At 48.2% G+C, this 17,061-nt stretch overlaps 2 protein-coding genes across 4 annotated transcripts in view; one reads left to right on the top strand and one right to left on the bottom strand.

Moving 5' to 3' along the window:
• The window catches only part of SCRN1 (secernin 1), a 57,094-nt gene extending 48,152 nt beyond the window's left edge, over positions 1 to 8,942 (top strand). The window contains exons 7-8 of the mRNA XM_067746622.1: positions 2,619 to 2,799; positions 4,903 to 8,942. Coding sequence (XP_067602723.1) covers positions 2,619 to 2,799; positions 4,903 to 5,061 — 340 coding nt within the window. The 3' untranslated portion in view covers positions 5,062 to 8,942. The remainder of the gene's footprint in view (positions 1 to 2,618; positions 2,800 to 4,902) is intronic.
• Positions 8,943 to 11,824: 2,882 nt separating this feature from the next.
• Positions 11,825 to 17,061, bottom strand: part of WIPF3 (WAS/WASL interacting protein family member 3) — a 90,633-nt gene continuing 85,396 nt past the window's right edge. For all 3 annotated transcript variants that reach the window (XM_067746616.1, XM_067746618.1, XM_067746617.1), the window contains exons 8-9: positions 16,234 to 16,310; positions 11,825 to 14,057 (exon numbers count right to left, since the gene is read on the bottom strand). In XM_067746616.1, the coding sequence (XP_067602717.1) occupies positions 14,034 to 14,057; positions 16,234 to 16,310 (101 nt within the window). In that variant the 3' untranslated portion in view covers positions 11,825 to 14,033. The remainder of the gene's footprint in view (positions 14,058 to 16,233; positions 16,311 to 17,061) is intronic.

The following is a 17,061-nucleotide window of genomic DNA, read 5'->3' as shown; positions in this document are numbered from 1 at the left end:
CGCTCAACAAGACCGGCGCCATCCTTCTCCCTCACAGGGCCGGTGTCGGGATGGTCCTGAGCCGCATGGTAAGAAAAGCACCGAGGTTCCAGAAACTGAGTGACCGATTTCCCAGTGAAAACGTCACTCCCACATGGCCTTTTGAAGGGTAGAGAAGAGAGGTGCAGTGCGGGGGGTTGTTTGGGGTAGCATCACGCGAGTGAACATCATCTGTGGCCTGGGGCCGGTGTAATACGGGAGAACCCCTGTCCCAAGGAACCTCCTCAGCAGCCCGGGCTCAGCAGCTCTGCTGGACACTGCAGTTTCCCTGGCTCGCCATGGCTAAGCCCGCACCCACCCCGCCTCCAAGGCCAAGAGCAGGGGATCCCCCGGCTCTGACCCTCTCTGCCTAGCACTGGGCCTGGGGAGGAGGTGTGAACTGTGCAGGTTCTGGGGTGTTTGGCAGGATCCCGGGGCCCAGTGTTGCTCAGGGGCTCTCAGCTCAGGCCAAGGAAGCTGCAGGTCACATCTGCCGGAACACGCTGTGTGTTGTGTGCACTGCCTTTTCAGGAAACCCCGAGTGCTGTCAGGCCCTGAAGGAGAGGACACTTGCCCGCTGTGAGGCTGCTGTGTCGTCAGAGGCCAGAGGGGCACAGAGGCAGTTAGTCCTGGATGTCTCTATGCCGGACTCCGCCCTCTTCCACCTCTTTCCCTCCCTCCCTCCCTCCCACTCTCCCCTCTCCCTCCCCATCCATTACCATCTGCCAGTGAACCCTCAAACTGCCCTTTTGCAGAGTCAACCAAATGACCAATAGGAGAATTCAACTTCATGTAATCAAAATTCTTTAGACGCTTTAAAATTGTGCATTAATTCCTTTCGCTTTCAACAGTCACCCATTCAGCGTTCAGGAGAAGGGAAGAGGAGTGAGGTATTTTCAGAGGCCGTAGGAAGTGGCAATGTGTGTTCCCCCTGCATGAGGTAGCTCCCCTGCATCTTGGGGAGGGAAGTTCCTTGGGAGGACTCGGCCTTGTGGAATTAGGTCCCACCCACACGCCCATGCCTTGTGCTTCACCTGCGTTTGCATCACCTGCAGAACACAACACTATCCTTAACCTGTACCACCCACTTTGCCAGCTTTGGGAGCAACTGCTTTCAATAGTCAAATTAAATTAGGATGAGCCCGACCTTTCATGCTGTGATCAGGGTCTTCTTCACCTGAGCCCTTTTCCCTTGACAACCTCAGGGAACAAACTCAAGAGGTCACTGCTAGTTACTGTGGTCTCTGGTCATGCTCCTCAGACTTGGATGTCATCAGTCCCCTGGGGACCTTAACAAGCAGGTTCTATTCAGCAGGACGGGGGTGGGGGGTGGGGGGTGGGGTGGGGGATGGGGCCTGAGGGTGATGCTGACTCTCAAGTCCAAGGACACAGTTTGGGTACAAAGGTCATGGGTTTCCAGTTCTTTGCAGATTGTGGCATAGTGAAAATGTTTGTGTGACACAGCGGCAAGGCTGCTCTGGCCGCCTCAAGTCCAGGCACCTCGGGGCTGAGGGAATCAACCTCCCAGCTCACTTCTCACCCACTGGAGGTACCAGTTAAGAGGAGAGGAAACAACCCAAACCTGAGCCGCACACACGGGGTGCGGGTGTGTGTCTCATTCTCTCCAATTGTTATTGCAGGTGCCCGCGTGGTGTGATTGAAAACAGGCCACCCTCGGGGCCCAGAGGTGCCTGTGCTCTGCCAGGAGGACTGCTTTGATCCAGCCGTGTTCTTTCTGGGTGCAGAGCAGGGAGAGTGAGGCTCTCTCCCTCTAGTGTTACTGTCAGCTGTGGTCGCCACAGACCCCGTTGGCCTGGGATCCCAAGATGCAGTTTCTTAGACACATGGCTCTTTTGGGGTGTGTGCGCATCTGGGGGGATGTGTTGAAATGTCCCCAGGTATGCACAGGTGTGCGCACATGCACACACACACACACACACACACACACACGCACACACACACATACAGCCATGTCCCCTAAGACATCCCTTGTGCCAAAAGAGCTGAATCAAAAGAGTTCTTGGGTTAGCCGCCTACCATCCTCTCAGCCTCACTCTCACACAACCAGACTTCTGTCCTCTGTGGTGTGCCCTCTCTGGGGCCCCGGGATTCTTTCTTTGTCATCTGTCTTAATCTGTCCCATCTTGAGTCTGTCAGAGATATTTCAAACATTTTCAAATAAGGTAGAACCTAAAAAAAAAGGTTGAGGTCTCAGACCCTGCCTTTCCAGGAGGCCCCTTTCCACAGAGCATGGTGGAGATAGACCAGCTCTGATCGGTGGCCCATTGCACCCTTTCCTCAAAACACTGTGTCTATCTGCCTCCTTTCATGTGACTGAAAGGGGCTCCTAAATGGCCTTCCCCGAACAAAGCCAGTGTGTTTTGATGTCTCCTCTCTGCACATAGAAGAATTTGCAGCTTATAAACAGCAGTTAGTTCTACTAAAATAGTTACTAAGATATGCAGTTGGGTCTCTCCCGGCAGGCACCCGCCTGCCTCCCGTGAGCTGGCCCAGGAGATGTTTGCTGAAGGAAAGGGCAGCCTCTGGTGTCCTCAAGCCCCGGGCTCGGTTTGGCTGAAGTACCTCTCCTTTCTCTCCAGGTCCATATTCAAGCCTTTCATCTTTGTCGACGATGTAAAACTCGTCCCCAAAGCACAGTCTCCCTGTTTCGGAGGCGATGACCCTGCCAGAAAGGAGCCTCGGTTCCAGGAGAAGCCAGACCGCCGCCACGAGCTATACAAGGCCCATGAGTGGGCCCGGGCGGTCCTGGAGAGTGACGAGGTGAGCCTGGCTGTGAGCCCCGGGTGCGGGCGGGGTCCCTAGCAAGGAGGCAGGACAGTGTTGAACAAGCTCGTCATCTTCCTCCTCTCCAGCAAGTCTGCTTCCAGAAACCCAGGCTCCCGGGGCCCCTGCTAGAACGCTGGTGGTAATTGTTCCTCCCAGCCTCTTGAAACCCAGTGAAACCAAGCCTCTGCTTTTGATGTTATTCTAGAACTCAGTGGGCTAAGCATCTCCCTCTTTTACTTACTGTTCACCTGCAAATAACAGAAACGTGCAGTACTAGTCAGAACTGCTTTTCTGTTGTCGAAAATTCTTTGTGTACTTTTAGGGGTAAAAATGTGTACGTAATGGCAGCACTTCAAAGATGCCATCATGTTGTTGTTTAACAAAGTTCTGGAGACGGTTGGTGGTGATGGTTGCACAGCAATGTGAATGTCTTTATGCCCCTGAACTGTACACTTAAAAATGGTTAAAATGGTAAATTTTGTTACGTATATTTTTTCATACAAAAAAGTTTTTTTTTTAAAGTTTCTAGCTTTAAAATAGCTGTTCTTCAAAGTGCAGCCCTCCCTCCTCCACCCAAAGTTCTGATTAATAAAGTTACAAGACATCAATTCAAACAAGACAAACACTCAATATATGCCCACAGCAACCCTTAGTGGTGGACTTTCATATAAAATCCAAGCCTCTATTTTGCTGAAGGGAGAAGCAAGGAACATGGTTGTTAGATGCTCATCTGCTTCCCAAGCATTTATTTAACAACTTGTAAGGGTCCGATTTGTCCTGAAGAAAGTGACATCTTATAGGTAAATTGGTGCGTGCATTTTGCGTGGACTGGGTGAGCTTATTTTCTTACATCCAGCACGGTGGACTCTCTAAAAAGGGCAGCAAGAAAGGACAGCAGTAAATCCAAGTGAATTCAGAAAGTATCTCTGAGAAGGGTAGTCTCACTATTTATAGAACTTGCTCTTGTGTGCCCCAGAAATGACCATTCTGACGTGTAAAAGTCGCAGTTATTTGACATCTGCCCTCCCTGCCAGACCCTTCCCTGGAACCATGAATGCTACAGCTGCATTACACAGAGTTCCGTCCAGGGCTGCCCTCCCCGTCTGCCGACAGTGCGTGTTTTCTAGGTGGATCACAGTAAGCCCGAGCAGGGGGGAAATGTCACTCCCTGGTGCACAGTTTTGTGGGTATTTGGCAAATGAAGGCAGGGGCAGAAAGGGCCGTGTGTTCTGAAGTATCCTACACAAAATTTCAAAGATGAGACCGATGAGGTTGGGTGGACTTTGAAATTTGACAATGACCATTGGTTTGAGTTAAGGCAGCACTAGGAAGTGGTGGATGGGTGGTGACAGCGGCTTCTCTGTTCTGGGACTAATTGGGCAAGTAAAAGCTTCTCATTGTCATTCACTGTATGTAAATGAGTGACTGCCACCTGCAAGAAGAGATGTCACCCCCTCAGAAAAAAAGCAAATTGGGGATAGACATGCCATGTGGTTATTCATTGATCCATTTATTCTTTCAAGAGACATTATTGGGAGTGCCTCCTCTGTCCCAGGCAGGAGGATAGAGATAAGCCCGGGTCTCCCTCCCTGGGAGATCGTGGTCTAATGGGGGACACAGGTAAGTAGACAGACCATCGCAAGACAGAAAGAGAACAACCATGGCAGAAGGAAAGGCATTGGATGGGGGGTAGCCTAGAGGAAAGGCGTTCATGGAAGCCTGAAGGTGGGCGCAAGCTGACCGAGTGTTGAGGGGAGCAGGGTTGCCTGTGCTGTGGCGAGAAAGTATCATGGGCTGGAGGAATGCAGCTAATTCGGTCTGGCTGAAGAGCAAGGAGATGCGGGAGGCGTGGCAAAGGCGAGGCAGGCTGGAGCCTCATATGTTACAAAGGGCCTCTTCCAGCGTCACTCAGCAGTCTGGATTTTTATTCTGAAGGCAAGAACTCCAAGCAGAGCAGTGACATCACCACACCTGCATTTTAGAACCATCCCCGTGGCAGTCCCGCGGGGAGCAGATTGAATGGGGTGGGGGGCAGGCCCTCCCGGGGGGCTTTCAGCGTCCATTGTAATGACCCCCCGCTGTTTTCGTCCTTCTCAGGAGCAAGGTCAAAAGCTGAGGAAGACGATGCTGGAACTAGAGAAGCAAGGCCTGGAAGCCATGGAGGAAATCCTGACCAGCAATGACCCCCTGGACCCCACCGAAGTGGGAGATCTCTTCTATGACTGTGTTGACACGGAGATTAAGTTCTTTAAGTGAAGTAAGCATTCCCTTTCCCCTTCTTATTTAAAATTTCCCACCTTACTAAATTACCAGCAAAACAAACCGCTCTCCTGTCCGAGAAAAACGAGAAAGTTCAGATGTGTTAACGTCACACTGTTCCCTAGCGTTCTGCCTCGGATCTCACAACACCCCCTTCTTCTGCAACATAGATCCCCTCCTTCTGCAGTGTAAACATGTATCCCATTTGCCTGTTGTGCGATTGTATGACTGATTGTGGATTTTAAGCTGCTCTTATTGTGTTTCAGTGACAATGGACACATTAGCCTTTTCATGGGAGGACTAGAGTCCATCCAGCCTTGAAAGACAGGCTCCACTGCGCCGAGTTTGAGGGGAAGGCAAAATCTTTTGAAGTCTTACTCTTTCTCTCAGTAGTGGTTTCTTTCTGGTTAACAAAAGGCATTTCTTTGGCCCAGGGCTCTTGTGTGTGTGCTCAAGGGAGGCATCCGGGCCTGGCCTCCCTTCTGCTGAGCGCAGGCCTGTAATGCAGAATGTCTCCAGCTGTGTCTTCTGAGAGACAAAACAAGTGGGAAGGAACAAAGGGGGCTCCTCTCCAGGCCCACCTCCATCCCGATTCCTGTGATCTGAAAGAACCTGTGCACCGCGCTCGTGTGCGGTGGACCCGCAGACAGCTTCCACGTGCCGTGCGGGCTGGAAGCTGCCCACTGTAGAGATTCAGAGGCGGCTGTGTGTGACGACCCTGGATCGCGGCGCGGCTCTCCCATGAGGCACGGGGCTCTCCCTGCATGGCTGCTCACGCGCCACACGGACGTGCGTATGTCTAGAGATGATTCTGGGCCTGGTTACCGCCGTCTAGTTTAGGATTAATTAAATGGCCCTGTGGCAGAAGTTCCACCCCACGAAGCGGCAAATTTCTCAGCTAATGAGGGAAAGAAAGGAGAAACTCTGGGCTGTTTAGATTACAGTTGAAGTAGCTGGAATCTGAGCAGCCACTCCATTATCTCAGCAGAGACTTTAATTAAACTGATTTGTTTCCCATGTGTGGGCACATGAAGGATTTGACTTACCAGCAGAGCCCAGGAAAGCATGTGAGGGAGACCAGATGGGCCCAGCACAGGGAAGACGGAGGGCAGGAAGGGGACAGATGGATGGAGAAGCATTCGGCTCCACGGTGACAGTCCCACCCCCGCCCTTCCTACCCAGCCTGTTATATCCCCCAAAGCTGTGGAGGAAGCACTTGGCTTTCCCCAGTCCTTCCCTTTATTCCTCTCGCCCTGCATGGCCCATTAGCTGCCTTCAGACCGGTAGCTGAAGTGGGCAGGTGCTGGTGGGGGCGGGGGGGGGGCTTACTTCCAGCCACTGATACTCTCCACCACTCTTAACACGGAAGGGGGCAGAGATGCTGAGGAGAAGTGTGTGTGTTAATACCGCAGTGGGAGGGAGGACAGCGGCTTCATTATGCAGCCTCACCTGTACCATGTGGGCCTAATCACCTTCATCACCGACAGGCCTTTCCAAATGGAAATACTGTGAGTGTCAGTAGTCTTGGAAGTGACTTCAAGTTAGTGACTCCTTGTCAGCTGCAGTGTATCATATGCCGTGAGAGCTGGAGGGGGCTTGGGCCCCATACACAGACGTGGACCCTGAGGGTCACAGGTTTTACTGGAACAAATCCTATTTTCTACCAACTCCCCTGTAAGGGCGTAAGCATAAGAGCACCGTGAGCTTTCTGCCCAGCAGTTTTGCAAATTCTGTATGTAAAGTCACTAACTACAAGTGGTGAGAGATGGGAGGAATATTTGTGCTGACAAAGTTAACAGCAGCTGTTCACGGTGACCTGTGGTTGCTGAGTTTTGTTGGGGTTTGGCCTGGGTTCTCACTGTGGGTGAACTTAGGGTGTCCTCTTAGGTGGCGCAGCCACTGTGAGAGCGTCTGTCTACAGCTGCTGAGTGGGGAAGGGTGAGGCTTGGGGGTGACATATGTACCTCATCCCCTCCCAAGCCCACCTGCTGAGTGGTTATTTAAAACAAGATAGTGCAGAAAGCCACTCTAAAATTTCACCATGTGGAATCCTCTCCCCCTATTGTGGAAACATTTCATCAGACCTGGCATGTCTGAGATACCCAGGGTGATTAGGGGTTTGACCCAAAGAAGTCTAGTGAGAATAAATTACACCAGAGGCCTGCTTTCATTATTATGGACCAAGCAAAGGTCACGGATAACCCAGCCAGACTTATGCTATTGCCCAGCCATTGTGTAGTGGGAAACATAATGGCCACTTCTGTTAGGGACATTGACCTTATTCCAGCAACCCAAAGAAGGGCCAACTCTGAGAGATGTCTTGGCTGACGCTATACATCAAAATTGTGATGCCACTGTCTTACCACTAGAGGGCGTGGCAGTCCTTTCGTGGCAGAAGTTAAAAGGGGCTGGGATGCTTCCATCAGGCTGTACAGAGATGTTCTATGTACAGTTAAAACCTGAGTAATAGCGGTGGACAGATTCTTTGTGCATTGGGATGCGAGGGGAAAGACAGGAAGAGAGCAAAGAGCCTGCTGATGTGGCTATACTCACTTCTAGTGACATATTAACAGCATGAAACATGTAGTTGGATTTTGACGCCATTGCTGGGGGGATGTCTGTTTTTAAATGCTCCTAACAGACTCTGCTTTTGAAAAGTGCTTATCATTACATGGACAGTTTCTTGACCAGGGATTGCTTTTCTAAAGGCAGTATGGGGAAAGTGAATATTCAAGATGAACTATGAAAATAATGTTTAAAGGTTGGCGTGTAAATAGCTTCCTAAAATACCATTTGTGTATCCATTAAGACCTGGGGGAGGGGGAGGGGGCTGTGTATGCCTCGTGCAGAAAGAAGACGTGGCCGTGAAGGACAGAATCTCTCCCCTATCCCCGCGCCCCATAATCAAACATAAGCTAGTTAGTCTTGGCTAGTAGCTGGGATTTACCACTCATACTCTGAGGAGGGGCAGAAGCTCCACTAAAAGTAAATTAGCAAAGCAGAAGTAGTACTCTTTCATCCTTGGAGGTGGTTTGGAATTTTAGGTAGAATAAGGATATACTTGAAATTATGGTAATTCTTTAGTGCCCAATAACATAAGACAGTGTTATTGTTAGAAAGAGTCTTTCTCATAAGCTGTCTAATAGAGAAGGTGTATGCCTATTAGATATTAGCAGTGAAGTTCCTTCACTATCGGGTGGATTATTAGGTATAAAAAATAATTATCAACCAGGCAAGGTACTTTGCTTCCTGATGTCATCCCACGTGGGTCCAGGTGTTGCACAGCTCTGCACAGCCCAGCAGGAAAGCCAGGTGGGACCAGTGTGTCTGTTATGAATGCACTAACTGCATTCTTGACTGACAGTCAAGTCATTTCTGGGGAAGGTCTTCAGCTGAGCTCTCAGCTTTTGGGAGGAAGGAGGGAGGGGAACCCACTGAGCTGGCCTTTCTCGTGTGGAGGGGGAGGGGCGGCAGGTCACGTGCACCAGCTGACCCAGCAGTGCCTGTGCTTCCCTGTAGCCCTGGCATTTCATTCCATAGGGTCCTAGGTCCCAACTTCCCCTCCTGTGGTTTGTGTCAAATGTGCTTTACCTGATTGAATCCAAACATCCCGAGATGTCACACGCCGATTTCTCGTGGGGATGAATACGTACATGTTTGCAGTCATGTTGTGAGAAGTCAGATGTGTGAGCTGGAAAATGCTAGGGGCAGGGAATAATAAAGAGGAAAACCTTTCTGCTTCCTGCAGTGGGAACTGACCGTGTAGTCTTAATAGCCTTTTGTACACATATCTACAAACCAGATAACTTCCCCAACCAGTGCTTGCCCTTGGAATTGTCTCTAAATACATCGAGCATACAATAAAAAAAATACTGAAATTAATGTCTCTTGGCCTCTTCTATCTTGTGTTTCATTAATAGATGTGGGCATTGGCCACAACATAGAAAATGTATGAAGGGGGATATATTTTATGACTGGAATCTTCGGAAGACCAAACCGTTCAGCGTTTTCTCCATTTATCCATTCTGTGGATAAATTCACTCTTTAAAAATAAACACAAAACCATGATATACCACCTCACACCCATCCGGATGGTTACTATAAAAAAAAAAAACAGCAAATAAATAAATGTTGGTGAGGATATGGAGAATTTGTAACCCTTGTGCACTGTTGATGGGCATATAAAATGGTGCAGCTGATGTGGAAAACAGTATGGAGGTTCCTCAAAGAATTAAAAATAGAAATTAGCATATAAGCCAGCAATTTTACTTTTGAGTATATACCCAGAAGAACTGAAGGCAGAGTCTCAGATATTTTTACACCCGTGTTCATACCAGCGTTATTTACAATAAGCAAAAGGTGGGAGCAAGCCAAGTCTCCGTCAATGAATGAATGGACAAACAAAATGGAGTATATCCAGGCAACGGAATATACAGCCTTAAAAAGGAAGGAAGTTCTGACACATGCTACAGCATAAGTGAACCTTGAGGACATTATGCTAAGTGAAATAAGCCACTCTCAAAAAGTCAAATATTATTTGATTCCACTTTTATGGGGTACCCAGAGTAGTCAGTCTCATAGAGGCAGAAAGTAGAATGGTGGTTGCCAGGGGCTAGGGGGGAAGGGGAATGGGGAGTTACTGTTTAAGGGGCACAGAGTTTAAGTTTTGCAAGATGATAAAAGAGTTCTGGAGACTGGTCACACAACACCGTGAACGTACTTGACACGACTGATCTGTACCCTTAAAAATGGTAAATTTTATGTTTATTTTACCAAATTTTAAAAAATCATCAGAATGGCTGGTGCCACCTATGCCGAGCATCTTTACTTTAAAGCCATAGAAACTCCACTAGAGGAGAGGGTGCCACTTAAGAAAAAAGCCAGCTCTTCCCACTCTGGTGACCTAGAAATGCCAGATTGCTTCCATGGTTTTGTCTCCACGTGACAGGCAAAATGCAACTGAATGTCTCGTTCATGAAAATAGGACTTAGTTACCAGCGAGACGTGACCTGTGTCAAGGTCAGAGTAGATGATGGCCCCATTTACATGACAAGGAACTGCTGACTCTTTAAACTTTTTTCTCAGCTCTTTTTTTCACAAACTGTGAACTCCGGCAAAGCTCCAAGGTAACACAGCATGTATCTGTTTGCTAGGGCTGCCGTAACAAAGGACCACAAACTGGGTTGCCTAAACGACAGGGATTTATCATCTCACAGTTCTGGAGGCTAGAAGTCCAAGATCAAGGTGTTGGCAGGGTTGGTTCCTCCTGAGGGCTGTGAGGGAGATTCTGTCCCACCTAGCTTCTGGTGGTTTGCTGGCAATCGTCAGCATTTCTTGGCCTCCAGAAGCGTCACCCTAATCTGTCTTTTCATCTTCATATAGCATCCTCCCTGTGTATGTGTCTGTGTCCAAACTTCCCCTTTTTATAAGGACACCAGTCATATAGGGTGGATTAGGGGTCCACTCTACTTCAGTAGGACCTCATCTTAACTTACATCTGCAACTCTATTCCCAAATAAGGCTACTTTCTGAGGTATGGGGTTAGGACTTCAAAATATGAATTTTTGGAGGACACAATTCAGTTCCTAACAGAGCAGGTTCAGGAAGGATGCCAAGCCTCCTGGGGCACGGTCTGAGAACCTGGAACATGCTTCTGGAGTCCACAGCCCGTCCCTTTAAGCTGCTCCCCTCGCCCCTCTAGGCACCACCTCTCCCACCCGGAACTCCATCAGGGGTGCCTAGAACTATGGCCACTTCACATACCTCTACAGTCAATGCCTTTAAAGTCCATCCTCCACTTTGTCGATTATCTTGGGCCATTGCTTTTTTTCCCTCCAATCAGATGGGCCCTTTTGGTCATGAAAAAGCTTATCTGTGCCTCTACTAATAAAACAGCAGATAAAACAAGTCAGGTCCTTAACTAATTCAGTTGCAAAGTGTGTAGCAGCTAACTTTGAAGTTACTTTCTAGATGAGATTTATTTCAGGAGCATCTATGAATTTTAATTACTGCTCTCTCCTTGTTACCCAACAGCAGAGCCAGTGATCTGAGCAGCTCAGTGAATATCTGAATGGAATGCAGCCAGCGAGAGCTCTGTGTGTGACTGAATGTATAATAAACAAACCGCTTGTACCCTAGAGTGTGTGTGTGTGTGTGTGTGCGCGCGCGCGCGTGTGCGCACATGCGTGCACTGATACCTTGGTCTCCTGTGACCCCAGGGTTAAAGGCTAGCCCAGGGGTTATGTTACCCCATCTTCACTACTATATGCTTAGATACATATCTATGCCCCCATTTTACAGATGAGGAAACTGAGGCATAGACTGGCTAAAATTGTTACTTCCCTAAACTTGTAAGATGCAAAATCGAGATTCAGAATCATGTTTTCCCTTAAGCCAACTTACCTATCAGGTAAACCTCGTCTCCCCTGTACCTGAAGACACTATAATGGCGATGGAGATGATTACTGCTCCATATAGGAGAGTTTTTGAGGGTTTGCTTAGTTGAGGTGGCAGCGCTAAGTGCACTTTAGGTTGAAAGCGGTTCCACTTTAACACAAGTCAGAGTAATTTGTAAACAATACTCTGCCCATTTGATTTTAATAAAACTCAGTAAATATAGTGTTATCTACTTTTTACAGAATGCATTTGAGAAAGTTTTTCCCTTGGTTGGTTTTCCCAAATACCCATTTGTTTAGTTAGCTACAAAAGCGTTGGTGCTGGTGACCATCGATAGGCTTTAACGAGTGAATGGCTAGAAGCGTTCCCACTTATTAAAGTTTATTGGATACAAAGAAATAAATCTGCAGAGGGAACATCAATAAATATAAAATACACGTGAAACACTGGGGGAGTCACAGACCACAGCGCCAGCAAGCATACGCGAGGATGGGAGGGGCGCTACATTTGAGTTTGTGGTCTAGGGGTGAAGGCTTTGTCCTGCCGGAGGCCGGCACCGTGAGAGTTCAAAGGGCGAGAATTCAGTGATGGGTCTGGAGGAGGGATGTGATCCCAGGTTCCTGAAATTTCTCCCTAATTGCAATTTTTGGTTTCTCCTCATTCCTTCCCTCTGTCCTTGAATGGTTTTATTCTGAATTTCCATCCCAGCGGTGCAGAACATTAATGTGTAAACACCTCACCAGGGCAGGCAGTCTACTCTGCAGGTGGAACAGCCTTGGTCTAGCACCTCCTTAATCATGATCATTAAAACCCCTGTAATTATTCTGTACACCTGAGAGAGAGGTGGAGTGGATACTGTAATAAACAGAAGTTCTGACCTTCTGGAAACCTTGCAGAACCAAAAAAACCAAATCAGGTATGCCCATAGCTGATGACCTGCAAAAGCTTCTCTTCCATTGATTTAGCTGTTACAACTTGGCATGATTTATTCCCCAGGGAAGGGAACTTGACCTCGCTCAGTGGCTTCTGTCTGGAATGAGAAAGCATAACAACGATGGAGGACACCATCTTAGTCTCCACTCCAGACAGCAGCTAGGTTGGGTGTACTATCATGTTTGCCAAAACACTCCTAACGGCTACCTTTCGTGGATGGCGTGTTCCGGGCACTACATCCTTGAGGTGTGAGTGCACGAGTGGGCTATTTCAAAGGAAACTTATTTTTCACTGCTCTTCCCACTTCTGCCTCCCTGATTTCCTTTAATCTGCAGCTATTTTGAGCACAGACGAGGGATCAGTCTGTTTCCTCCTATTTTCTCTCCTTCCTCTGTCACAGCTTTTCCACCAAGGATGGGGTCATGCAGCAAGCAAAAACACACTGCCATTCCCTTGCCAGCTCCCGAAAAAGGGTGTGAGAGGACAGGTCACAGCCAGTCCTGAGCCGGTCCATAGTCAGGGCTGGCTGAACTCACACACTTCTCCCCACCTAGAAAGGTGCCACCACAGGGACTGGGGGACTCTCAGACCACTTAGGTTCTCGGGCTCAGAAGGCAGCTAGGATTTGCCTGATGGGTGGCTCCAGGTTCCCTAAGGGCGGGCGTGGGGCACTGATATTTGAGGCAGATATTTCAGAATACATTTCAGTCTATACTTTCCGTGTCATGTTTTTCACGAAAACCCTGCACTCAGAGGAGGAAAAAAAAGAGCTCTGAGACAGAATTAGGAATTTACTCATGATGACTTACACAGGTTTCTAACTTGCAGGGAAAATACTGAAATCTCATACAGCTCACCTCACCTTGTCTGCCAGGATGAGGCTGGGAACTTGGAGGGACAGGAGGACCGTCATGCAGACATGGGCACGAGGGGCAGTGTAAACAGTAAGAGCATTGGCTACTTGCAGGATCATTCAGATACAAAAGGGGCCCTGTGGTTGGCCTTGGAGAGGCCAAGCCCGCTCTTGCCTTTGACTTGTGTTATGTTTACATTAGGAAGCAAAAGAATCCCTGTACTGCAAGACGGGAGCGAGACGTGGCATCTCGTTCACTGGAGGCCGTGTGGCATCGTCTGGGTGTGGCGACACATTGCTCTCTGTGAGCCGCGTCATTTATAAGGCATTATCTGGTTTGATTTTGCAGTTTGTGTGATGAGACTAGAAAATCATGCCAATAAGAAGCTGTTGTAGATACTATGACTTTGGGAAACTAAGGAATCTTCTAAAAATGGTTCCGAATCTAGGGAGGGCCAGCCTGCACGCGTATTAACAGTCATGGAATGGACACTCTGTGGTGGGGTCAGGGCTGTCATCTGTGCTGACAGATGAATGCCAAGATGCATTTTAAACAGTGGAGAAATGATGTGTGTGTTTTGTAAATTACTCAAATAAAAATCGACTATAATACTGATTTAAAGCCTGTGCAAATCACGTATTTACAATAAATAAATGCTCCATGCAGAGCCTATATGTCAACTGAATTACAACTTGAGAAGGGTGAGGTCTGACGTTCTCCTGGGGATGTCCACCCCGCCATATGGACCCCCAGGTGGCTCACAGGACGTTGGCTTCATCTGTCTTCTCACCGGAGTGTCTTCAGCGGTAACTGTGGAAACACAACAGTGTTATCAGGTGGGGTCAGAAGACTCACAGCACATAAATGACACACTCCGGGGCCGGGCAGTGAAGCTTTCCCTCATGCATGCAAGGCTGCCAGGGTCTTAAGGTCCCATCATACGTAAGGTGCTTATTTTCACCCAGGAGGTCCTGGGTGGAAAAGGAATGAAAAGTGTAGCTTGTGGCAGGTGGGGACCTAATCCCATCAAAAACATTTAAGGGATCAAGCACCAGCAGACTCACTTGACGGGAAGCTCAAGAAAAGCAAAGAACTTGGTGGCGATCCCAAGACAAGGCAACAGAAAACAGAGAAAGGGTCCCAGGCTTTCAGATTTCAGAGCTCCCAGCCTTGCACGGATCACTTGGGCTCTGTACCCATAAAAGAAGAGCACCCCCAGGGTGCTGTTCACCATGTCTGGAACCCCGTGATTTCTCTGGGCAATTTCTTTTTGCCTCACTGAAGTGAAAATGAATTAAGATGGTGTCCAGCTAGACATAAAGAAGATCTTCTTGACAATGGGATGCCCAAGAGAGACTTAACAGTTCATCCTTGACTAGACTTTATGGGCTCAGGGATTTAGATGTGTGCCTGCCATGAGGTCAGGGACCAGACCGTGCATAATGTCCCATCGTGCTTGCCACGTCTGAAGGTGAGGGTGACTCCTGTCCTGTCAATTCTAACATGCCAGGCAAAGCAGTGAGGTACAGTGGAAGGAGCACTGGACGAGGAGTCAGAGGTCTGTGAACGTGACCTTGACCTTGGGTGAGTTCCTTAACCTCTTGAAGCTTGGTTTTCTCATATGAAAAAAAGTTTGCATTAAAGGTATCTCTCCAGCTTATACCACAGAGTTGCTAAAAGGAGCAAATGAAATAACATATGCAAGTTATCTAAACTATATAAAGAGCTATATAATGTAGGAGATATTATTTTGATTATTACTATATCTTTCTGATCACAGGAGTAATGTATTTATTATGGAACATTCAGAAACTGCAGAAATGCCCCCTAAGAAGTCAAAATCAGCCATCAGCTGGCAGAGTGAATGCCTGTGAACAATTTTGTGTATATTTTTCCTGTCTTCTTTTTTCCTCTGTATACATACTTTCTCTGAACTGCAATCATACACCCAGTTTTGAACCTACAGTCATCTGAGAATGGTCATTGCAATTCTTGGATTAGCCATGGTGAGAAAGGGGAGAGGTGCTTGTCCTTCAGGGAGCTCATCCCCACTTCCAGTAACCTAAGTTCCTTCTTTCTCACGTCTCTTTCCTTGAGGTTCTGATCTAACAGCAGGCCACCCCTTTTGTTACACAGCACTGTGAAACAGGAGGAGGCCAGGGTGGACGGAATGCATGTTTTCAAAGAAACGAAGGGCCTTTAAAGATGAGACCCTGTCATCTGCGGTGAGAGATGTCATCTCCGCCCAGGTTAGAAAACACTGTGTCCAAGTTGCCTCGTGTGAGCACGAGGGCATTTCTTCAAAGACTCATAATTATGACACAAGCACCTCTCTGGTTCCCCCGATCCCCTCCCCCCAGCCTTCCTCTAGCCACCAGCAAAATTTGTGGCTACATTTGGTCAAAAGAAATGATAATGTTGGGGACTTCCCTGGCAGTCCAGTGGTTAAGACACCGTGCTTCCGCTGCAGAGGGCATGGGTTCAATCCCTGGTCAGGGAACTAATATCCCACATGCTGTGCAGTGTGGCCAAAAATAAAATAAAGTAAAAATTAAAAAAATAAGTAAATGATAATGTCGATGGGAGAAAAAACCCCAGGGTGCTATGAGAAACCATGTATTCTATAGACGAGAGAGAACACCAAATTATGTTTTATACATGTTACAGAGCTCTCCTCTCAGGCTTCTCAGGCCACAGTAACGAGGGAAGAATGATGGGAGCGAACGGGGTGATGGTTGCAGAGTGATTCCCAAGGGGTTCTGTGTTGCCAAAGCTGCTTCTGTGTGTGGTGGTGATTCCAGAGAAGCTCCCCCCTTTCACTCTTCAGGTTTTGAAATTGTGTTTCATCCCAGCTGGAAACAAAGGTACCCCTATGGCTTTCCCTGAGGAAAACCAGGAGGCTGTTCAGAGGAAAGCACACCCTCAATATTTCTGTGCTCCCTGAGGTTTCCCAGTTTCACACTCAGAGACCAGAGGGCCATGTTACCTGAGCATTTCTGCCTTTGATGTCATCGGAGCTCTGGCCGGCCGCCTCAGTGTGGAGCCAGGGACCAGGTGTGCGGCCTGAAAGACACAGGAACCATCCCACCATCTGCTGGCCCAGGGCCGGCTATGTGCTTCACGGAGAAAGTCTGGCTAAACCAGCACTTAGGGCAATGGTACAGGAACCAAGGGTAATGTAAGTCGGTCAACCTGAAACCCTCGGGCTCCTGGCCCTAGACTGTGCGTTTCTACCCACCGCCTCTATGTCACACACCGTGGATACAGAGGCGTCACGTCCACAGAGCTGGGAGGAGAACAAGTGATGAAGGCCTCTCATCTAAACGCAGGTGCGAGCTTCTCAGCTCTGAACACAGCATCAGCTGCAGACTCGCTCGTGTGTCCTGGCCCCAAATGTGCCGGCGTCGTGCTAGGGTTGCTTAAAAAAGGAGTGAAAGTGTGTGCTGACATAGCTCAGACCCTGTTCCATGAGGCTCCAACTCACTCTCTAAAACATATTAGGTTTAAATATTACACAAGTTACATATGAATATATTCTCATAATTAAGAATTCAAAGAATATAGAAAAGATAATAAGGAAAAAATACCCCCTCAAGTGCTTCCTCTCTGCCTGCCCTTCTCTCTAATCCCAATTAATTAGCCCGGAGTTGCCTCTGCTAAAAGTCTGCTGTTTATCCCTCCAGCTTTGTTTTTCTTTTTGACATTTACTTACATAGACATGTGTACACGTAGATACATGGTTTGGTTGGTCTAGCCAAGTTTTAAATCCACATTCCTAGGAATTCCAGAACTTTTCCTGTGAGTCAGGTGATCC

The sequence above is a fragment of the Pseudorca crassidens genome, chromosome 8, assembly GCF_039906515.1.
Source record: "Pseudorca crassidens isolate mPseCra1 chromosome 8, mPseCra1.hap1, whole genome shotgun sequence".
Classification (NCBI taxonomy): Eukaryota; Metazoa; Chordata; class Mammalia; order Artiodactyla; family Delphinidae; genus Pseudorca; species Pseudorca crassidens.
This window is presented reverse-complemented; position numbering and strand designations above follow the sequence as displayed.